We start from the raw sequence: 24778 nt of genomic DNA on the forward strand, positions 1-24778 counted from the left end.
CAATCCTTCAATGCTGGGTAAATAATTTCAGTAAAAATTGTGCAGCTCGAGGATCGAAACCAAAGGCCAATGCAGAATAAAGGAGAACAGAACTCCAGACTGAACCAGGGATCTTCAGTCTAACACTCTCCCAACTGAGCTATTTCAGTCTCACAGTTGTGAGAATAAGAAATACTGAAATGTTGTTTCTACAGCTTGTGGAAAGTTACCAAGAAGTCATTTGTGCACAACATAATGAAATCACTGAAAAAGAGAACTGATAAGGATATGTCAGTGGAGACCTTAAGACAGTACATCACTGACAAAGAGAACTGATAAGGGTATGTGGAGACCTTAAGACAGTACATCACTGACAAAGAATTGATAAGGGTATGTAAGTGGAGACCTTGGGACAGTACATCACTTAAAAATTGTGCTTAGGCAGATAACAGAGAAACAGCAAGAGTTAGAACAACGGATGTAGTGAATAAGAAACTGCCCCACTAAGATAAAGGCTGACAGCTGCAAGTTAAAACACATAATGGAGAGCCAAATAAGGTAAAACAAAAACAAGAGTTAGGGGCTAGAAAGTTAGAGTAGGGGGAGAAGTAAACAGAGGAGGAGACTGTAGCAACCATAGGATAGGTTAGTGTCATAATACGTTATAACCAATAATGTAAAATAAAGGCGTGGACAAATGGATTTGTAATGTATAAACATGAACTGAATATGTTGATCGGTGTGCCTGCTTGTAGGACACCCGATCTTGCAAGACCGTTAAATAAACTTACTTCTTCAGAGTTTGACTTGGTGTAAATTATTATCAAGTGGGCTACGTTTCACACAATTGGGGGCTCGTCCGGGATCTCTTCATCATTGCCGGGACCGCGGCCGACGACAGACGAGAAGACGCGTCCCGTTAATTTAAAAACGGTCTCGTTTCTCTCGTTGGTAGCGGACCCGAGTAATTGACTGAAAATGATCCTAGGGAAGTCACTCTGAACGAGTATTTAGTGCGGCAGGTACACACGTGAAGTCAGGCAACTCCGTGCACGGACCAAGGTAAGAAAAACGACTTTTAAGTATTATCTTGGTGACTTATGGTTAACTGTAGGATAAGACCTTCTAAGTACCAAAAGTCCTCGAGGAGTGAATTTTACAGTCCTGCAGTATAAGACCCTTCAGCTAGGAGGTGAGTACTGTATGGTATAAGACCCTTCAGTTAGGAGGTGAATACCGTAAGGTATAAGACCCTTCAGCTAGGAGGTGAATACCGTGGGGTACAAGACCCTTCAGTTAGGAGGTGAATACTGTGGGGCAGTATAAGACCCTTCAGCTAGGAGGTGAGTACTGTATGGTATAAGACCCTTCAGTTAGGAGGTGAATACCGTAAGGTATAAGACCCTTCAGCTAGGAGGTGAATACCGTAGGGTACAAGACCCTTCAGTTAGGAGGTGAATACTGTGGGGCAGTATAAGACCCTTCAGCTAGGAGGTGAATACCGTAAGGTATAAGACCCTTCAGTTAGGAGGTGAATACTGGTTAACTGTAGGATAAGACCTTCTCAGTAAGGCAGTATAAGACCCTTCAGCTAGGAGGTGAGTACCGTAGGGTACAAGACCCTTCAGTTAGGAGGTGAATACTGTGGGGCAGTATAAGACCCTTCAGCTAGGAGGTGAGTACCGTAGGGTATAAGACCCTTCAGTTAGGAGGTGAATACCGTAAGGTATAAGACCCTTCAGCTAGGAGGTGAATACCGTAAGGTACAAGACCCTTCAGTTAGGAGGTGAATACTGTGGGGCAGTATAAGACCCTTCAGCTAGGAGGTGAGTACTGTATGGTATAAGACCCTTCAGTTAGGAGGTGAATACCGTAAGGTATAAGACCCTTCAGCTAGGAGGTGAATACCGTAGGGTACAAGACCCTTCAGTTAGGAGGTGAATACTGCCGGGTATAAGACCCTTCAGTTAACCATGGGAAATAAATCGTCTAAAAAGGAAGACGATGGGAGACAAGGAAAGTCTGCCGGCAACATCCCTCCAGAAAGTCCATTGGGACGGATGTTGGAGTATTGGGATTTAGAGTCAAAAACCAAGGAGAAAAAGACCCAAATATGATCTAAGGACAGCAAGAAGGACCACCCCTAAACCCGACGATAACGACGACGATAGAGACAGAGAGTCTCCTAAGACAATGATGCCCTTGAGAGAGGTACCAATAGGAAATAATGAAATTGGATTTGTTAGTGCACCATTAACGTCAGGAGAGGTAAGAGTGTTTAAAAAGGAAATGAAAGTCCTCGTAGAAGACCCCTGAAAATTTGGGAAAGAGAAAACCCTCCCGGGGTCGGGGGAAATGAACCAGCTGAACAAAAATACCCTAATCAAGACCCGCAGTGGCAGAACAATAATATCGGCCATAGGGGCCAGATGAAAGACCTTAGAAATCTGATAGTAAAAGGCATTGTTGTAAACAAGTAGTTGAAGCCCCTGCAAAACTTATGCCTTTACAGAGTTACCGCAGGCCCCTCTTATGGCACAAGCAGGCGACATATTGAGTGCGACCCCTCTGGGTGTTGAAGGCTGTTTCTAGACAAATAGAGACCATTAAAGGCACCTAGGTGGGATCAAGAGAATGATTTTTACACAGGTTTTGAAGAATCAAAAGGGGGACTGTGAGAACAGAATTTAGATTTTAGAATTTTTAAGAACAGAATTACATGGGAACATTTAAGATGAAACAATTAATCAGTCATGTATTGCTAACAAGCTAGCTGACTTCATAACTTCAGGGCTGCAGAGGCAACTTGGCCTTGCAGCTGGTACAGCGAGAGAGAGAGAGAGAGAGAGAGAGAGACATTGTACTTCAACAGCACTCTTCTTATCACCCAGACATGACAATCCTAGGGGAAAGTTAGAATGAAAAACATACCGACCAGGCTAATACACGCCCCTTGTTAGAGGGTGGCTCAGCCTACCCTGAAACAATTAATCAGTCATGTACTGCTAACAAGCTAGCTTCAGTGCTGTAGGGAGGGACAGCTTATCAGAAATGACTTCATAACTTCAGGGCTGCAGAGGCAACTTGGCCTTGCAGCTGGTACAGCGAGAGAGAGAGAGAGAGAGAGAGAGAGACATTATACTTCAACAGCACTCTTCTTATCACCCAGACATGACAAAGTTAGAATGAAAAACATACCGACCAGGCTAATACACGCCCCCTTGTTAGAGGGTGGCTCAGCCTACCCTTCTGATTCAGCAGTTGCTGAGTTTTTTATATTTGCTTTTATATTATACTGTTTAAATGTTATTTGAGTAAATGGATCCACATAATCCTAGTGAATATATATAATCATATATAAGTTGATCAGTAGAGAGAGAAGGTTATCATAGAATGATAAAAGGGGGGAATGTGGAAGTGAGCAGAAAGGCATGGCACTATGCTTAATGGGAAATATAGCCAAGTTAAGAATAGTAGCTTTGCTGAGCTTTGATTTTAAGTGGCAGAAACCACAATGAAATAGCTAAAAGGGATGGCCAGAGTGTGTGCAAGCTGTGGCAGCCACAGCACTTCAGACCAAGGAAGTCATTTTACCTCGAAGCTATTACAAGAAATAGTTAGGGGATTGGGAATCCAATGGGACTTCCATACCCCTTGGTACCCTCCCTCTTCAGGGCGGGTGGAAAGAATGAATCAGACCTTAAAGAAACACCTGTCCAAACTGATACTTGAAACAAGGTTACCCTGGACAAAATGTTTACCTATAGCGATACTCAGAATTCGGACAGCCCCTAGAAAAGATGTGGGACTGTCCCCCTATGAAATGCTATTCGGAGTACCCTATATGGGAACCAGGGGCGAGATGCCAACCTTAGAAACTAAAGATTCGTTTCTAAAGAACTATATACTGGCGTTGTCTTCCTCATTGTCATTCCTCAGGAAGCAAGGCCTGTTAGCACAGACCCCACCTCTCGAATTTGCAGTGCACAAGATCCAACCAGGAGATTGGGTTCTGGTGAAATCATGGAAAGAGACTAAACTACAACTGAACTGGGAAAGACCATACCAGACTCTCCTAACCACTGAAACAGCCATAAGAACGGCAGAAAGAGGTTGGACCCACTACACAAGAATCAAGGGGCCGGTACAAACCCCGGCCGAGGAAGGAACTTGGACAACCGAATTAACAGAAGAACCATTGAAAATAAAGCTAAAAAGACTATGAGTAACGAACTTTTTTTTTAATATAACGGCGCGAGCACGGAAATACTGTCTGTAATATTGTGTGCCTTCTCTCTTTCTTTTCAAAAGTAGCCAGGAAATAAAATGGGTTGGATGTTTTTGTATTACCGACTTCCAATTAGACAACAAGGTGTTTGGAGTAACAGTTAGAGAAGGGAAAAAGAAAAGTGAATTAAAATGTTGTTTTCAGGTAACAATAGATAAGATTGGTAAACCATCTAACAAACTAAAAGGGATCTCTCATAACGATACTAACATAGTAAAAATAATAGAGGTAAAGGACCTGAGAAAGACAATTGAGATAGAAACCGGTTACGGGGACACAAATGCCTGGGTAGAATGGATAAAATTACCTGTAAAAAGTTTGAACAAAAACAATTGCTATGCTTGTGCATCTGGTAGACCGATAGCTCAAGTAGTACCTTTCCCGCTGGGGTGGGAGCGTGACCGAAAGGGCATGGAATGCATGTTAGCCCTATATCAGGATAAGACGGCTTGGGGTATTCAAACTTGCATATCCTTGTCAATAATGTTCCCTCCCCTAGAGAAAGAAGATTCAAGGACTCCCCCTTCATTTTTAGCCACCAGTGTGAATCACACATCATGCGTACGTCGACACGGTGCGGAGCTAACCAGCAATATGGGAGAGTTGAAGTCATGCATAGAGACTGAGGACGTAACTGGAAGAGTCAGGGGAGGGAACTACTCATCATTGAATGTTCCCAGAGCGGATTTATGGTGGTATTGCGGAGGAAAAATCCTGAGACAGACCCTACCCTCCCAGTGGAAGGGGACGTGCGCAATTGTTCAATTGGCAATACCATTCACCTTGGCATTTGAGAAACAAAAGATAATAACGAGGGAAAGGGGTAAAAGGGAAGCGATAGCAAACTCTTTTGATGACCAGGTATACATGGATTTCATAGGGGTCCCAAGAGGGGTACCTGATGAATTCAAGGCCCGAAACCAAATAACCGCCGGTTTCGAGTCTTTGTTTTGGTGGGTCACAATTAACAAAAATGTAGATTGGATAAATTATATTTATTACAACCAACAAAGATTTATAAATTATACTAGAGATGCGGTAAAAGGTATAGCTGAACAATTAGATGCCACTAGTAGAATGGCTTGGGAAAATCGACTGGCTCTAGATATGATCTTAGCAGAAAAAGGAGGCGTGTGTATAATGTTAGGAGGGAAATGTTGCACATTTATCCCAAATAACACAGCACCCGATGGTTCAATCACCCGAGCACTGCAAGGGTTAACAACTTTAGCAGAGGAGATGGCCGAAAATTCAGGAGCAGACACTTCCCTGACGGGGTGGCTTGAATCCTGGTTTGGAAAATGGAAAGGCATGATAATCTCGGTTTTTACCTCCCTGATCATGGTTGTCAGAATACTAATAGCCATCGGGTGTTGTATTATTCCTTGTGTAAGAGGGCTGACACAGCGATTGATTGAGACAGCTTTGACGAAGCAGATGTCAATACAAAGAGGCCAGGAAGAAAGTATATACCTGTTAGGTAATGACAAAGTGGATAGTATCAACGGAGATACAGACATTGAAAAGGCGGCTGAAATAATGCTCAGAGGATTTGAGAGGACATATGAGAACCCTCCGCAGTATGTAGAAAACAACAAGGATTAAGTAAAAGAAAAGGGGGAATTGTGAGAATAAGAAATATTGAAATGTTGTTTCTACAGCTTGTGGAAAGTTACCAAGAAGTCATTTGTGCACAACAGCATGAAATCACTGAAAAAGAGAACTGATAAGGATATGTAAGTGGAGACCTTGGGACAGTACATCACTTAAAAATTGTGCTTAGGCAGATAACAGAGAAACAGCAAGAGTTAGAACAACGGATGTAGTGAATAAGAAACTGCCCCACTAAGATAAAGGCTGACAGCTGCAAGTTAAAACACATAATGGAGAGCCAAATAAGGTAAAACAAAAACAAGAGTTAGGGGCTAGAAAGTTAGAGTAGGGGGAGAAGTAAACAGAGGAGGAGACTGTAGCAACCATAGGATAGGTTAGTGTCATAATATGTTATAACCAATAATGTAAAATAAAGGCGTGGACAAATGGATTTGTATTGTATAAACATGAACTGAATATGTTGATCGGTGTGCCTGCTTGTAGGACACCCGATCTTGCAAGACCGTTAAATAAACTTACTTCTTCAGAGTTTGACTTGGTGTAAATTATTATCAAGTGGGCTACGTTTCTCACACTTTTTAGGCTGATTTTACAGGCGTTATCCAGCTCTGAATTCCTCGGCAGAGAGTTGAAGGAGTGTTTGAAATGAGATTCAACAGCAGTATGAGAAAGTCTCTCCTTGATTCAGGACTCTTACCTCTCTGCAGCATCTCGCTGCTGAAGATTGAACTTTTTCTCATTTCATTCTCAGCTCAGGGTCAGTGTGGATCACTGGGACTTCTGGCTGTCTCCCACTTCACAATTCATCAGTGCTGAGAAATCAATGGGGAATATTACTCACATGTTGTAATGTTTTATAAATACTTGAATGTATTTCACACTGTGTCCAACAGTGTGAATCTCCCCTGGTATATCAGCTCACCAACACTTCAACAGAACATTCACATAATGTGAGCTCTGACATCTGTTCAGATCCCATTCCCAAGACCTGGAAAGTGGGATTGGGCTGGATCGCTCTTTTTCAGCTGGCACAGACACGATTGCTAAATGGTCTCATTCTGTGCCATAAATTTTCTCGATTTTCTATGTTCTATGAAGTGAGGTGTGATTGGGAGGGGCAATTCCACCAGGGTTATATTTTCTACCAAAAGAATGACACAAGGGATACTTCACATTTTTATTCATTCATTCATGCGATGTGGGCATCGCTGGCTAGGCCAGCATTTATTGCCCATGAGAAGGTGGTGGTGAACTGCCTTCTTGAACCGCTGCAGTCCATGTGGGGTAGGTACACCCACAGTGCTGTGAGAAAGGGAGTTCCAGGATTTTGACCCAGCGACAGTGAAGGAACGGCGATATAGTTCCAAGTCAGGATGGTGTGTGGCTTGGAGGGGAACTTGCAGGTGGTGGTATCCCCTGCATTTGCTGCCCTTGCCCTTCTCGGTGGTAAAGGTCGCTGGGTTTGGAAGGTGCTGTCTAAGGAGTCTTGGTGCATTGCTGCAGTGCATCTTGTAGACGGTACACACTGCTGCCACTGTGTGCCGATGGTGGAGGGAGTGAATGTTTGTAGATGGGGTGCCAATCAAGTGGGCTGCTTTGGCCTGGCGATGTTGAGATTCTTGAGTTGGAATTGCACCCATCCAGGCAAGTGGAGAGTATTCCATCACACTCTTGACTTGTGAATTGCAGATGGTGGACAGGCTTTGGGGAGTCAGGAGTCATGGATGAGTGAGAGGAATATATCACACTTTGGGGCTTTTGTAAGAGGATTTATTGATAAACCTGGGATTTGAGAGGAAGCTGCTTCATGGTTTACAGAACAAATTCAGCCCCTGGGGTGGAGCCAACAGCTGCACTGTAATTACTCACCTCAGGATTCCAAGCCTCTGACCTGCTCTTCTAGTCACGTTATTTGTATGGCTACCCATGGTAACCTCCATGATGTTGATGGTGGGGGATTCAGTGATTGTAATGCTATTGAATGTCAAGGGGAGATAGTTAGATTCTCTCTTGTTGGAGATGGTCATTGCCTGGCACTTGTGTGGTGCGAATATTACTTGCCACTTATCATCCCAAGCCTGTGAGACTGAAATAGCTCAGTTGGGAGTGTGTTGGACTGAAGATCCCTGGTTCAATCTGGGGTTTTGGCAGTTCTCCTTTATTCTGCATCGCCCTTTGGTTTTGACTCTTGAGCTGCACAATTTACACTGAAATTATTTACCCAACTCTGAAGGTTGGATTGGAATAGAGAGATATCAATGATGGGAAATATTTACATTGTCAGCTTTAGCTTATTCTCTATCTCCTGTGTCCTTTTCCCCAGTTTTTGAATCTTTCGGGGCCGGGTGAACATTTGATTTGCTGCATTTGTCCCAAACTGAAGCCTTTTCCACATCTCTGGGCGGTCAGACTCGCTCTGTCTGTTTTTGCTGCTCGTGACCATTAACGAGAACAGGCCACGAGTTCAATGTTTATCAGCAAACGGAAGATAATTGGAAAGAATTCTGTGTTACTCCAGACCAGTGACAAAGATGCAATGGATGTTATTCAAAATAAATTCCCTTTGACATTTTATGTAAACTTGTTTGCATCTAAAAGTTGGATTTTAAGTGTTGCAAAAATGTGTCAAATTAATGACTGACCATGTGACAGCGCACATGGGGATCAAATCCACAGCCTTGTTGTTATCAACACTGCGTCCTAACCAACTGAACTAAGCGGCCTATAGACAGAGCCAGGTATAGGTTTGAGCCGCACGCTGTGCGGTTTGTGTTTTATTTCTCACACTGGGTGACAGAGCGATTGTACAAACAATGGACACATCACATCCCTGAAACATTGTTCTGATATAAAACAGTGTGAAATAAGAACTGAGCATGGAAATGGAACTGAACCAGAAATCAGGACTTTAATCTATTAAAGTTGATCTTGAAATTCTACCATGCACGAATATTCCAAGAGAACGAACTCTCTTCTGATATAAAATCCAGGAACTTGAGCTGCTGTAAAACATAACTGAGCCTGACGTGATTTGAACACGCAACCTTCTGATCTGGAGTCAGACGCGCTACCGTTGTGCCACAAGCTCACAGATAAAGCAAAGTCTTCCATTCCTGGCAGATTTACTTCTTGTTTAGATTCAGTGATTGAAATTAATTCAATCCTCATCTGACCTCCGCTCTGTGAAGGCCTGCCACCCGATCTGAACCCGACGGGACCCGACGACCTGTGTCGGGTCCGGGTCGTGTTGGGTCGCTCTTCCGGGTCTGGCTTTCGGGCTCGGGTCAGGTCGGGCCAGGTTCGGGTTGGGCTGGGTCCAGGTCGGGCTGAGTCCGTGTCGGACACACACAGTAAGTATTACATTTAACTCTGCTGGGAAGTTGAGTTTAATAAGTGTCAAAAGTTGAAAAGCCAATCTAAGCTGGGAGTCCGGGTCATCAAGGAGGGAAACTCTGAGTCTGCTCAGTGAGCAAGTGAGCATCTCTATGACGTCATTGCGCTCATGCTGCAGCTTCCTGTAGATTCGGAATCGGGAGGTAGATAAAGTGAACATTCCAGTGGTCGGGTAAGGCTCGGGTTAGTTTGGGCGTGGGAATAAATGGAGATACTCGGGCCGGGTCGGGCTCGGGTCCAATGTGGTTCTGTCAGGTTCGTGTCGGGTTTTTTTTCCTGACCTGAGCAGGCCTTTACCGCTCTGTCAGTTCAGTGCCTTATTTAAACTATTACTTGGAGTTCTGTTTTACAGGGTCTCGGCTGTTTAAGTGTTTCCCAGACCCACTACTCTGATTAATCAGACATTTTGCTGCTAACTGCTGCTGCTACAATTGAAATGTAAAAAAGAATTTCCAGTGACCTGCAACCAATGGACAAATACATTTCAGAAAGTTAAAGCTCATTCACCAATCCACAAATGTGTTTTTCTGCTTATATTTATAAACAACTCCTTCTCTCCACTATGAGAACTATACAATCACCACAGTTATTTGAAAGTTAGTATAAGATGTTCCAGTTCATCAATTTTAAAACTGCAGCAGGTATTTTCCAGAAAACTTCTCTGTTGGAACCTCAGTCCCATTTAGATTGAAAGTGGACAATTAATGTATTCACTTGTTCATTGCGGACAGGTGTCTGACTTCGAATAAATCTCATTAACTTTCAATGAGGTGGCAGTATTTCTGTGCTCCCATTTTACACAGTCTGTCCTGTTCATGCACCATGTTTTTATTCTCTTCTCCCATTCTCCCCAGGATACAGATTACAAGCATCATCAATCTAGCTGTTGAAAAGCATTGGAAGATTCTGGTCACACAGGTATTGAAACATTCATTTTCTGCCATTTTCCAAGTTGCTTGCTTTAAACACAGTACGATGTGTTATCATCTTGAAAAGAGATTCTCTTCAATATCCAATACAAACTGAATTACAAACCTGACAGACAAACACAGGAGAACAAGTGACTAGTGAACACAAACCTCATGGTGCTCATTTTCAGATTTATTGCAGTCATCCGACAAAACAAGTGAAAGAATATTCCAGTGAAATGATTTGGAAAGTAGGGGTGACTTTTGTTGGTGCCTTTCTTTGCTCTGTTGGTGAAACTTTCTTGAACCTGACTCCTGTTCATGTCTCTGTTTCCTCTATTGAATGAGGAAGGAGGTATTTGATCAGAAATCAACTGGATTGTGTACCTTTGAGAGGGGATTTCTGCACCGTCAGGGCTGGAAACAGGAGTGAGTGAAAGACAATGTGTGGAGTTTGATTTTGTACAGAGGGAGAGCAAATCTAACAGGACTGTGAGATATTGGCCTGGATTTTACAGCCCCAATAGCGGTGAACTCTGAGACTTTCACTGCTATTGAGGGTCTGAACAGCACTGCAACTGCTGGTACATGCACACACTAACACCAGCATCTGGAAGTTGTGGTGGTGAGAAATGTGCTTAGAAGGAGCCTCTGATCATAATCGCACCAGCCAACTCTTTAAAGCGACAGGGACCTGCAGTTCAGCAATTTGGGCTCATTGCCCACAATGTACCCTGATTTTTACCTGGGTTGGATTAAAGCCGGTACCAACAGGCTCAGGGTTGCTCGGGAAGGACTTTTCTGTTGACACAACAGCACCACTATTCCAGGAAGACACCGGCAGCAGCAGTTGTCAACTTTCAGAAAGGAGTTCAGACATTTTAAATGTTGTATTTTATTTCTTAATTGTATGTAACTTTTTAGCATAGCCTGATCAGAGTTCTTAAATTTACATCTGACTTTTTATTAACAAGATTGAAGTGCTTTTAAAAGATCTCTAAATGTATATGACTTTTTATCAAGATTTACTTGGCTTCTTTGAAAAGACTCGAGCAAGATTGAAGTGACTTTTAAAAACTACATCTTATCCTTTAAAATCCTGCTTCCATGTAGATGACATTGGAAGATGACTTCAGAATAACTTAGACTATCTTTCTAACAGGTACTGCAACAGCTTAAGTCCTACTTTTCTGCAAAAGCTGGTGAATTACCTTCCGGGAGCGGAGAGGAGCAGAGCGGAGCGGAGCAGACCTATATGGACCGATATGAGGAGAACGTTGAGAGCGGAGCCTATAAATCCAATCCGAGGATCGAGGCCCAGTCTCTTACCTTCCAGGAGTGGAGTGGAGCTCTTCCAGTGTGCTGGAGTTTTGAAAAAAAAGAAGCCAACTGTGATGTCAGAGGAGAGCTGCAAGGTGATTGGTTGGTGAGTCACTGCTGTTAGTGCATTTAAATATCTTAAAGAAAAGGGCAAAGTTTTTTACCTGAAAAAAAAACCTCTGCTGATAAGATGAGTACTACTAAAGTGTTTTTTTTATTCAGTGTAGCTTATGAAGGACTTTAGATTGTAGTGGGTAGAACAAGGCCCCTAGTGTCATTAGTATTTTTTAAATAAGGGAGTAACTAATTAATCTAAGGGTAAGTCATGGCAGGAGAGCTCAGCCCCGTGATATGCTCCTCCTGCGCTATGTGGGGATTCAGGAACCCTCCCAGTCTCCATGACGACCATGTGTGCAGGAAGTGTATCCAGCTGCAGCTACTGGCTACTCGCATTATGGAGCTGGACCTGCGGGTGGTTTCACTGTGGAGCGTCCACGAAGCTGAGGGCGTCATGGATAGCATGTTTAGTGAGGTGGTCGCACCGCAGGTAATGGATGCACAGGCAGAAAAGGGATGGGTGACTACCAGATGGAATAGTAGGAGCAGGCAGGTAGTGCAGGAGTCCCCTGTGGCCATCCCCCTCTCAAACAGATACACCGCTTTGGTTCCTGTTGGGGGGAAGACCTCCCAGGGGAAAAGAGCAACAGCGCGGTCCGTGGCACCACGGAGGGCTCTGCTGCACAGCAGGGGAGGAAAAGGGGTGGAAGAGGTATTGTGATAGGGGATTCTATCATAAGGGGTGCAGATAGGCGTTTCTGTGGCCGCAAACGAGACTCCAGGATGGTATGTTGCCTCCCTAATACTAGGGTCAAGGATGTTTCGGAGCAGCTGCCGGAAATTCTGAAAGGAGAGGGTGTGCAGCCAGAGATCATGGTCCATATTGGTACGAACGACATAGGCAGGAAGAGAGATGAGGTTCTGCAAAGTGAATATAGGGAGTTAGGCAGAAGGTTAAAGAGCAGGACCTCTAGGGTTGTAATCTCAGGATTACTCCCTGTGACACGTGCTAGTGCGGGTAGGAATAGGAGGATTAGGCAAATGAATGCGTTGCTGAAGACTGGAGAAGGCAGGAGGGCTTCAGGTACTTGGATCATTGGGATCTCTTCTGGTGCAGAGGTGACCTGTACAAGAGGGACGGGTTGCATCTGAACTGGAAGGGGACCAATATCCTTGTCGGGAGATTTTATAGTAATACACGGGGGGGTTGAAACTAGTCTTGCAGCGGGGGTGGGACCCAAAGTAGTAGTCTCTCCGATGAGATAGTTGAGGCAAATGGAGAGGTTAAAGCAAGCAAGTCCAGTAGGCAGGCCAGGCAGGGGCAGGACAGGGAGCGTGGAAGGTCTGGTGGGCTAAACTGCATTTACTTTAATGCAAGTATCCTTACAGGTAAGGCAGATGAACTCAGAGCATGGATCGGTACATGGGATTGTGATATTGTAGCTATTACGGAAACGTGGTTGAGGGATGGGCAGGACTGGCAGCTCAATGTTCCGCGGTACCGATCCTTCCGGCGTGACAGAGGTGGAGGTAAGAGAGGAGGGGGAGTTGCACTATTGATTAGGGAGGACATCACGGCAGTACTTAGAGAGGATATCCCGGGGTGAATGTCCAGTGAGGCCATACTGGTAGAACTTAGAAATAATAAAAGGGTGATCCCTTTGATGGGATTATACTATAGGCCCCCCAATAGTCAGAGGGAAGTGGAGGAGCATATATGTAGGGAAATCACAGATAGGTATAGGAATTGTAGGGTTGTAATAGTAGGTGATTTTAACTTCCCTAATATTGACTGGGACTGCCTTAGTGCTAAGGGATCAGATGGGGAATAATTTGTTAAGTGAATCCAGGATAGTTTTCTGAAGCAGTACGTGGATGGCCCGACTAGAGAAGGGGCTACACTCGATCTCCTCTTCGGAAATGAGGATGGGCAGGTGGTTGGTGTGTCAGTGGGGGCGCACTTTGGGACCAGTGACCATAACTCTATTAGCTTCAAGATAGTTATGAAAAAGAATAGGACTGGTCCTCAGGTTGAAGTCCTAAATTGGGGGAAGGCTAATTTCCATGGCATCAGACAGGAACTCTCAAAAGTTGAATGGGAGAGGCTGTTTACAGGTAAAGGGACGTCTGGCAAGTGGGAGGCTTTTAAAAGTGAGATAGGAAGAGTTCAGGGCCAGCATGTTCCTGTTAGATGGAAGGGCAAGGCTGGCAAGTTTAGGGAACCTTGGTTGACGAGGGATATTGAGGGTCTGGTCAGGACAAAGAAGGAGGCATACGTCAGGTATAGGCAGCTGGGATCGAGCGAGTCCCTCGAGAAGTATAGGGGATGTAGGAGTACACTTAAGAAGGAAATTAGGAGGGCGAAAAGGGGCCATGAGATTTCCCTGGCAGATAAGATAAAGGAGAATCCTAAAAGATTCTATAAGTATATTAAGAGTAAAAGGGTAGCTCGGGAGAGAGTAGGTCCCCTTAAGGATCAGTGTGGCAATCTATGTGTGAAGCCACGCGAAATGGGCGAGGTCTTAAATGAATATTTCTCGTCTGTATTTACCGTGGAGAAGGTCATGGAAGCTAGTGAGTTCAAGGGAGGGAACAGCGATATCCTGCAGCATATCAACATTATAAAGGAGGAGGTGTTGGAGGTTTTGAAGCGCATTAAGGTGGATAAATCCCCAGGGCCTGATCAGATGTATCCTAGGATGCTATGGGAAGCAAGGGAGGAGATTGCTGGGGCGCTGGCAGAGATTTTTGTATCATCGTTAGCCACGGGTGAGGTACCGGAAGACTGGAGGATAGCTAATTTGTTAATTAATAAATTAAATAACAAATCATGTTGCCTCTTTCTCTTCTAAACTCTGGCGGAGACAAGCCTAGCTTGTCCAATCTTTCCTCGTAAGAGAGCCCACCCATTCCATGTATTAGTCTCGTAAACTTTCTCTGTACTACCTCCAATGCATTTACATCCTTCCGCAAATAAGGAGACCAGTACTGTACTCAGTACTGCAGAAGAGGTCTCACCAATGTCCTGTATAGCTGAAGCATAACCTCCCTACTATTGTATTCAATTCCCATGGTGATAAATGATAACATTCGATTAGCTTTCCTAATTACGTGCTGGACCTGCATACTAACCTTTTGCAATTCATGCCCTCGGACACCCAGATCCCTCTGCATCTCAGAGCTCTGCAATCTCTCACCATTTAGATAATATGCTTTTTTATTCTTCCTGCCATAGTGGACAATTTCCGACTTTCCCACATTATACTCCATTTGCCAGGTCTTTGCCCAATCACTTAACCTATCTATATCCCTTTGTAGCCCCCTTAAGTCCTCTTCACAACCTACTTTCCTACCTATCTTTGTGATCAGCAAATTTAGCAACAATACCTTCGGTCCCTTCATCTAAGTCATTTATATAAATTGTAAAAAGTTGAGGCCCCAGCACAGATCCCTGTGGCACACCACTCGTTACTTCTTGCCAACCAGAAAATGACCCATTTATGCTGACTCTCTGTTTCCTGTCAGCTAGCCAATCTTCTATCCATGCCAATATGTTACCCCCGACACCATGAGCTTTTATTTTCTGCAATAACCTTTGATATGGCACCTTATCCTTCTGGAAATCGAAATACAATCCATCCACTTGTTCCCCTTTATCCACAGCACATGTAACTCCCTCAAAGAACTCCAATAAATTGGTTAAACATGATTTCCATTTCAAAAAACCATGTTGACTCTGCCTGATTACCTTAATTTTTTCTAAATGCCCTGCTATAACATCCTCTGTAATAGCTCCAAACACTTTCCCTAAGACAAATGTTAAGCTAACTGACCTGTCGTTTCCTGCTTTCTGTCTCCCTCCCTTTTTGAATAAATGAGTTACATTCACTCTTTTCCAATCTAACGGAACCTTCCCGAATCTAGGGAATTTTGGAATATTAAAACCAGCGCATCAACTATCTCACTAGCCAATTCAGGATCTGGCGACTTGTCAACCCGCAGCTCCAACAATTTGTTTAGTACCACTTCCCTGCTGATTGTAATTTTCTTGAGTTCCTCCATCCCTTCAATTTCCTGATATACGGCTAATACTGGGATGTTATTTGTATCCTCAATAGTGAAGACCGATGCAAAGTATCTGTTCAGTTCATCTGCCATCTCTTAATTATCCATTATTAATTCCCCAGACACACTTTCTATAGGACCAACAGTCGCTTTGTTAACTCTTTTCTTTTTAAAATATCTATCGAAACTCTTACTAGTTGTCTTGAAATTTCTTGCGAGCTTTCTCTCATACTCTAATTTTACCTTCCTTATCAATCTTTTAGTAATTCTTTGCTGTTTTTTTTATATTCTGTCCAATCTTCTGACCTGCCTCCCATCTTTGCACAATTATAGGCTTTTTCTTTAAGTTTGATAGTATCTTTAACTGTTTTCGTGAACCATGGATGGTGAGTCCCACCTTTGGAACTTTTCTTTCTCGTTGAAATGTATCTATTCTGTGTAGTCTGAAATATCCCCTTAAATGTCTGCCACTGCATCTCTATTGACTTATCCCTTAACCTAATTTGCCAGTTCACTTTAGCTAGCTCTGCTTTCATGACCTTATAATTGCCCTTATTTAAATTTAAAATACTAGTCTGGGACCCACTCTCCTCACCCTCAAACTAAATGTAAAATTCAATCATATTATAATCGCTACTACCTAGGGGCACCTTAACTATGAGGTCATTAATTAATCCTATCTCGTTGCACAATGCCAGGTCTAGTATAGCCTGCTCTCTGGTTGGCTCCAGAATGTATTGTTCCAAGAAATTATCCCCAAAACATTCTATGTACTCCTCATCTAGGCTACCTCTGCCCATCTGAATTTTCCAGTCTATATGTAGATTAAAATCCCCCATAATTATCACAGTACCTTTCTGACAAGCTGCCATTATTTCTTCCTTTATATCCCATCCGACAGTGTGGTTAATGTTAGGTGGCCTGTACACCACTCCCACAAGTGACTTCTTGCCTTCATGATTTCTCATTTGTACCCAAACTGCTTCTGCATCCTGATCTCCAGAACTCAGGTCATCCCTCTCTATTACGCTAATACCATCATTAATTAACAGAGCTACCCCGCCACCTTTTCCAAGCTTCCTGTCCTTCCAAAATGCCATGTCACCTCCAATATTCTCATCCCAATCTATGTCGCCCTGCAGCCATATCTCTGTAAAGACTATCAGATCGTACTTATTTATTCTATTTGTGCTCTCAGTTCATCTGTTTTGTTTTGAATGCATCATGCAGTCAGATACAGAGCATTTAGTTTTGTCCTTTTATTTATTTTTGTCACCTCTAGCCTTATCTGTCGATTTACTCTTAGATTTGTACATTCTGTCCCTTCCTGTCACAGTCTGTTTATCATTTCCCATATTTATACCTTTCTCTCTTGCCTTGTCTCTCCTCCTTGATTCACCATATCTTCCCAAATTTGATCCCTTGCCCCCACTATTCAGTTTAAAACCGTCTCTACTTCCCTCGTTATGTGGCTCGCTAGAACACCGGCACCAGCACGGTTCAGGTGTAGACCGTCCCAACGGTACAGCCACCTCTTTCCCCAGTACTGGTGCCAATGCCCCACGAACCAGAACCCACTACTACCACACCAGTCTTTCAGCCGCACATTACTTTCTCTAATCTTATTTGTCCTATGCCAATTTGCACATGGCTCAGGTATTAATCCAGAGATGATTAACTTTGAGGTTCTGCTTCTTAATTTGCTGCCTAGTTCCTCATACTGACTGTGCAGAACCTCTATCCTTGTCCTGCCTATGCCGTTGGTACCGACATGAACCACGACGACTGGATCCTCCCCCTCCCATTGTATGTTTCGCTCCAGCCCTGAGCAGACGTCCTGAATCCTGGCACCGGCAGGCAACACAGCCGTCTGGACTCTTGCTCTTTGCTGCAGAGAACAGAGTCAATCCACCTTACTATACTGTCCCCTACTACCACTACATTCCTTTTTTCTCCCTCTTTGAGCCGCAAACACTTACTGCAGACGTGTTTGCCCTGGATCACACTGGCATCCAGGAACTCCCACATGCTGCAGCTGTGACACATCACCTGTCCTGTCATCCTTAACGTGTTTCAATTAACTACTTAATTATTTTATTCAATTGTTTATTTTATTGTATATTTTATTAAGCTTACCACTAGTTTGTTTACTATTTTAAAAGTTAGGACTAAAATGGACCTTAATCACTTACCAGATAGTCATCAAACATGCAGCTTCTTCCAAATCAATGAACTACCTGCTTGCCTGTGATGTCACAGCTTACCAGATCCTCACCAAACAGCTCCTTCCACTGCACCGAAGAAAGAACCAAATCCTGTGCGCTCACCCCAGCGGCTCTCTGTTTCCCTGCTCTCACTTCTCCATTGTGACGTCACTCCTCAATTTTATTCCCCTGCTCTGCTCCTCTCTCTCTCGCTCTGTCTCCGAGTCTGTGCTTTTGGCGCATTTCTTCATTTGTTGTTCCGTTGTGCTCCTCTGTTTCTGGTCCAAAATCTGACTCTGGTGGGACTTGAACCCACAACCTTTGAATATCTTCTTAATCATCATTTAGAAGTCCAACACGCTATCCATTGCACCACAGAGCCTCACACAATTTTATCAACATCACTAAGGCCTTTGATCTTGTCAGCAGAGACGGCCTCTTCAAACTGCGATGGAACATCGGCTGCCCTCCTGACCTCTTGGGCATCATCTCTTCTTTCCACGAGAACATGCACAGTTCCATCAGTTACAATGGAGCAACATCAGACGCTTTCAAGATCAGCAGTGGGGTAAAGCAGGGCTGCACGCTGGCGCCAACTCTCTTAGGAACAGAGGAACATCGGAGTAAGCCATTCAGCCCATCGAGCCTGCTCTGCCATTCAATTCGATCATGGCTGATCATCTACCTCAAAGCCCCTTTCCTGTGCTATCCCCATATCCCTTGATGTCATGAGTATCAAGATTTCTATCAATTTCTGTCTTGAACATGCTCAATGATTGAGCTGCCACAGCCCTCTGGGGCACAGTATTCCAATGATTCACCACCGTCTGAGTGAAGAAATTCCACCCATCTCAGTTTTAAATGGCCTACTCCTTATTCTGAGACGATGTCCTTTGGTTTTAGACTCACCAACCAGGGCAAACATCCTGTCTACATCCACACTGTCACGCCCTGTAAGAATTTTGTCAGTTTCAATCAGATCACCTCTCATTCTTCGAAACTTTAAGGAATACAGGCCCAGTTTCCTCATAAGACAATCCCACCATCCTAGGGATTAGTCTGGTGACACAAAAACAAGAAATGCTGGAACCACTCAGCAGGTCTGGCAGCATCTGTGAAAAGAGAAGCAGAGTTAACGTTTCAGGTCAGTGACCCATCTTCGGAACTGACATATATTAGAAAAGTCACAGGTTATAAGCAAGTGAGGTGGGGGTGGGGCAAGAGATAACAAAGGAGAAGGTGTAGATTGGACAAGGCCACACAGCTGACCAAAAGGTCATGCAGCAAAGGCAAACAATATGTTAATGGTGTGTTGAAAGACAAAGCATTAGTACAGATTAGGTAATAACGGACTGAATATTGAACAGCAGCAAGTACAAACCTGAAAAAAAACAGTAGGTAAGCAAACTGAACAAACTGAGATGAAATGAAATAAATGCAAAAAAAAGATTAGTCTGTTGACCCTCTGTTTCACCCCCTCTATGGCAAGTGTATCCTTCATAAGATGAGGAGACTAAACTGTACACAACACTCCAGTGCGGATTCACCAAGGCTCTATACAATTGCAGCAAGACATCTTTACTCCTGTACTCATGACCCCTCATGTGGGTACAACATACCATTTGCCTTCCTAATTGATTGCTGCACCTGCACAAGAGCTTTTAGTGTCTCAGGAACAAGGACACCCAGGTCCCTTTGGACATCAACACTTCCCAACCTCTCACCATTTAAGAAATACTCTGTCTTTCTGTTTATTCCACCAAAGTGGATAACTTCACACTTATTCACATTATATTCCATGTTCTTGCCCATTCACTGAGCCGCTCCAGGTCCCCTGGAAGCCTCTCTGCATCCTCCTCACAACTCACACTTCACCGAGCTTTGTGTCATCTGCAAACTTGGAAATATTCCATTTAATCCCCACATCCAAATCATTTATATAGGTTGTTAACAGCTGTGGCTCCAACACTGATCCTTGCAGTACCCCAATAGTAACAGCCTGCCATCCTGAGAAGGACCCGTTATTCCTGCTCTCTGTTTTTGGTCTGTTAACCAATTCTCAATCCATATCAGTATATTATCCCCAAGCCTATGTGCTCTGATATTGTTTACTCACCTCCTGTGTGGGACCTTACCAAAGGAAAATACAAATACCACACATCCACTGGTTCTCCTTTATCTGTTCTATAGGTAACATCCTCAAAAAACTCAACAGGTTTTTCAAACCTGTTTTCCTTTTCATAAATCTATGTTGACTCTGCCCAATCATATCATTATTTTCTCACTGTCTAGTTATCACATCCTTTATAATTGGCATATTCTTCTCCATGCTGCTATTGTACGCTTTCAGTGACTCAGATGGGGGTGTTCACCTGCACATCAGAGCTGACGATAAGCTGTTCAACTTGGCAAGACTGTGCGCCAAGACCAAAGTGGGGAAATTCCTAGTCTGTGAGTTGCTGTTTGCTGATGATGCTGTGCTGACATCCCATAATGAAGTTCACTGACAGCAGCTTGTAGATCGGTTCTCCCTGGCCTGCAAAGAGTTTGGACTGACAATCAGCATCAGGAAGATGAAAGTTATGGGCCAGGACGTAGAGACTCCACTTTCCATCAACATCGACAACCTCACTTTGGAGGTTGTCAACAGCTTCACATACCTTCAATCAACAATCACCAGCAATCTGTCCCTTGATGCTGAAATCAGCACCAGGATTGCCAATGCTGCAGCTGTCATGTCAAAGTTGAGAAGACAAGTGTGAACCAACAGCACAGGGCGGCACAGGGGCGCAGTGGTTAGCACCGCAGCCTCACAGCTCCAGGGACCTGGGTTTGATTCTGGGTACTGCCTGTGTGGAGTTTGCATGTTCTCCCTGTGTCTGCATGGGTTTCCTCCCACAAGCCAAAAGACTTGCAGGTTGGTAGGTAAATTGGCCATTATAAATTGTCACTAGTATAGGTAGGTGGTAGGGAAATATAGGGACAGGTGGGGATGTTTGGTAGGAATATGGGATTAGTGTAGGATTAGTGTAAATGGGTGGTTGATGGTCAGCATAGACTCGGTGGGCTGAAGGGCCTGTTTCAGTGCTGTATCTCTAATCAAAGTGACCGAAAATACAAAGCTCCATGTGTACCAGGCTTGTGTTCTCAGCACCCTCCTTTAGAGTAGAGAAGCATCAACAACTTATACAAACCAAAAAAAGAAGCTGAACAGCTTCCACCTCCACTGCCTCAGATGGATACTGGGCATCTCCTGGCAGGACAGAGTGCCGAATGCGGAAGTACACCAGCGTGCAGGGATCCGCAGCATGTTTGCCCTCTTGAGTCAGCGGTGACTCTGTTGACTGGGCCAAATGGATGATGGTCACATTGCCAAATACATGCTCGATGGTGAGCTTGCAATCAGCACGAGATCAACAGGTCAGGGAAAAAAATCAAGTCCTTTGGAGAGGTTTGAGTTAATTCAGGAGAGTGGGCATGGATTTATAAATGGGAGTTCATGCTTGACGAATCTAACTGCATTTGTTGATAAACTATCTGAGAATGCTGATGAAGGGAATGCAGTGGATGTTGTTTATATGGATGTTACGAAAGCATTTTATAAAGTACCACATAAAAGGGTGGTTAACAAAATTGAGGTTCATGGATTAGGAGGGTCAGTGTCCATTTGGATAGTAAATTGTTTTAAAGACTGAAAACAGCGAGTCTTATTAAATGGTTCTCGGTCAGACTGGAGGATAGTCGACAGTGGTGTTCCCCAAGGGTCAGTGCGAGAACCACTGCTTTTTTTGCTAAAGGTAAGTGACTTGGATCTTGGAATACAGAGTAGAATCTCAAAATATGCCGATGACACCAAACTTGGAGGAGTGACAAACAGTGAGGATGATATGAACTGCCTGCAACAGGACAGTGATAGGCTAGCAGAATGGGCAGACAGGTGGCAGATGGAATTTAATAGTGACAAGTGTGAGGTGATGTAAAGGAATAGGGAATACCTCTCAGCAGCATCTCACTATGAATGATTGAATTTGATCTCATTTCATTCTCAGCTCGGGGTCTGTGCGGCTCAGTGGCACTTCTGGCTGTCTCCCGCTTCACAATCCATCAGTACTGAGAAAGCAATGGGGAATATTACTCACATGTTGTGTTCTTTAATTTTTTGGAAAACTTGAATGTATGTATTTTCTTCCAAAACACGGACACCAAGACACCGTTAATGTAGGGCTGAAATAGCTCAGTTGGGAGAGCGTTAGACTGAAGATCTAAAGGTCCCGGGTTTCAGCAATTTTGCTTCCTTATGCGTCCCTTGCCTTGGTTCTGACTTTCCAGTTGCACAATTTACTTTGAAATTATTTACCAAGCACCAGTGGATTGAATTTGAGAAACAACACAGAGTCATTTACAGCACAGAAGGTGGTCGTTTGGCCTATCACGTCCATGCTGGCTCTCCCCGGAGCAATCTAGTCAGTTCCACTCACAAGCTTGATCCCTTTCCTCCTGCAAGTTTCTTTCCTTCAAGTATCCATCCAATTTCCTTTTCAAATCATTGATTGTCTCTGCTTCCACCACACTCGTGGGCCAAGACATTACCACCCACAACATAAAAAATTCCACCTCATCAAGGATGGGAAATACTTACATCTTCTATATTTGCTTATTCTCTATTTCTATGAGAATAGACTGGCAGTCAACATGAAAGGAAACCCAAAAATCTTCGAGCAGCATGTAAATGATAAGTGGGTAGTAAGAGGTTGAGGAGGGCCTATTAGGGACAAAAAGGATAATATAAGCTTAGAGGTGCAGGGCAATGTTAATCTACTTAATGAGTACTTTGTATCAGTGATCACTAAGGAAGTGGAATTTGACAAAATATCAGTCGAAGTGAAGAGAGTAGAGGCAATGGAGAGAGTACAAATTAGGAGAGGGAGGTACTAAAAAGGCTGGCTGTGCTTAGGGAAGATAAATCACCTGGTCCGGATGGCTCACATCCCAGGTTGCGAAAGGAAATGCAGATGCAGATAACGGAAGGGCTTGCTATAATCTTCCAATCTTCCCTGGATACAGGGGAGGTGCCAGAGGATTAAACAGTGGCAAATGCGACACCCTTATTCAAGAAAGGGTGTAAGGACAGTCTGGGTAACTGCAGGCTAGTTAGATTAACAGCAGTGGTGGGTAAGGTTTTAGAAAGAATAATCAGGGTAAAAAATCAACAGTCACTTGGAGAGGTTCGAGTTAATTAAGGAGAGTGAGCATGGATTTATAAATGGGAGTTCATGCTTGACTAATCTAACTGCATTTTTTGATGAACTAACAGAGCAGGTTGATGAAGGGAATGCAGTGGATGTTGTTTATATGGATTTTAAGGAAGCATTTGACAAGGTACCACATAAAAGGGCGGTTAACAAAATTGAGGTTCGTGGTATAGGAGGGTCAGTGTCCAATTGGATAGAAAATTGGTTTAAGGACAGAAAACAGCGAGTCTTATTAAATGGTTCTTTGTCAGACTGGAGGATAGTCGACAGTGGTGTTCCCCAAGGGTCAGTGCTAGAACCACTGCTTTTTTTGCTAAAGGTAAGTGACTTGGATATTGGAATACAGAGTAGAATCTCAAAATATGCCGATGACACCAAACTTGGAGGAGTGGCAAACAGTGAAGATGATATGAACTGCCTGCAACAGGACAGTGATAGGCTAGCAGAATGGGCAGACAGGTGGCAGATGGAATTTAATAGTGACAAGTGTGAGGTGATGTAAAGGAATAGGGAGAGGCAATATATACTTAATGGCACAGTTCTAAAGAGTGTGCTGGAATAGAGGGACTTGGGGTTCATGTGCATCAATCTTTGAAGGTGGCAAGACATATTGCGAGAGTGGTTCGCAAAGCATATGGGATCTTGGGCTTTATAAATAGAGGCATTGAGTACAAAAGCAGGGAAGTTATGCTGAACCATTATAAAACTCTGGTTAGGCCCCAATTGGAGTGTTGCTTCCAGTTCTGCTCAGCAGACTTTAGAAAGAATGTGAGGGTCCTTGAGAGGACGCAGAGGCGATTTACCAGAATGGATCCAGGGATGGGGGATTTTAGTTACAAGGTTAGGTTGGAAAAGCTAGGATTATTCTGCCTATATCAAAGGAGATTGAGTGGAGAATTGATAGAGGTGTATAACACCTCTAGAGAACAGGCCATCCTGGACTGGGTATTGTGTAATGAGAAAGGATTAGTTAACAATCTTGTTGTGTGGGGTCCCTTGGGGAAATGCGCCCATAATATGATAAAATTCTTCATTAAGATGGAGAGTGAGAGAGTTGATTCCGAGACTCGGGTCCTGAATCTAAACAAAGGAAACTATGAAGGTATGAGGCGGGAGTTGGCTATGATAGATTGGGGAACGTTACTTAAAGGCTTGACAGTGGATAGGCAATGGCTAGCATTTAAAGAGCGCATGGATGAATTACAACAATTGTTCATTCCTGTCTGTGCAAAAGTAAAACAGGAAGGGTGTCTCAACTGTGGCTTACAAAAGAAATTAAGGAAAGTATTAGATCCAAGGAGGAGAAATATAAAATGGTCAGAACAAGCAGCAAACCTGAAGATTGTGAGCAGTTTGGAATTTAGCAGAGGAGGACAAAAGGATTGATTAAGAAGGGGGAAATAGAGTATGAGAGTAAGCTAGCAGAGAACATAAAAACTGACTGTAAAAGCTTCTATAGATATGTGTAGAGAAAAAGATTAGTGAAGACAAATGTGGGCCCCTTACAGTCAGAAACGGGGGAATTTATAATGGGGAACAAAGAAATGGCAGACCAATTAAATACATACTTTGGATCTGTCTTCACAAAGGAGGATACAAATTATCTCCCAGAAATGTTGGGGAACATAGGGTCTAGTGAGAAGGAGGAACTGTATGAAATCAGTATTAGTAGGGAATGTTTGGGAAATTGATGGGATT

The 24778-nt window shown here is 43.6% G+C and overlaps 1 protein-coding gene, 1 long non-coding RNA gene and 2 other non-coding genes across 4 annotated transcripts; 2 read left to right on the top strand and 2 right to left on the bottom strand.

Annotated features, from left to right (window-relative positions):
* The first annotated feature begins 163 nt into the window (after nucleotides 1-163).
* On the top strand, nucleotides 164-11448 carry LOC137350554 (uncharacterized). Its single transcript, XR_010969444.1, has 3 exons — nucleotides 164-1041; nucleotides 10129-10192; nucleotides 11345-11448. It is a non-coding gene; the product is annotated as an uncharacterized lncRNA (long non-coding RNA).
* On the top strand, nucleotides 4268-6407 carry LOC137350553 (uncharacterized; the record flags this gene model as incomplete). Its single annotated transcript, XM_068015213.1, has 1 exon — nucleotides 4268-6407. A coding segment is annotated over one exon (1605 nt), but the record flags the coding sequence as incomplete, so codon positions are not given.
* trnaw-cca (transfer RNA tryptophan (anticodon CCA)) lies at nucleotides 8898-8969 on the bottom strand. Its single transcript has one exon. It is a non-coding gene; the product is annotated as a tRNA-Trp (tRNA).
* A 6671-nt stretch (nucleotides 11449-18119) lies between the features above and the next one.
* On the bottom strand, nucleotides 18120-18210 carry trnar-ucu (transfer RNA arginine (anticodon UCU)). The gene is given in 2 exon segments: nucleotides 18120-18155; nucleotides 18174-18210. It is a non-coding gene; the product is annotated as a tRNA-Arg (tRNA).
* Nucleotides 18211-24778: the final 6568 nt, after the last annotated feature.

The sequence above is a fragment of the Heterodontus francisci genome, chromosome 35, assembly GCF_036365525.1.
Source record: "Heterodontus francisci isolate sHetFra1 chromosome 35, sHetFra1.hap1, whole genome shotgun sequence".
NCBI lineage: Eukaryota > Metazoa > Chordata > Chondrichthyes > Heterodontiformes > Heterodontidae > Heterodontus > Heterodontus francisci.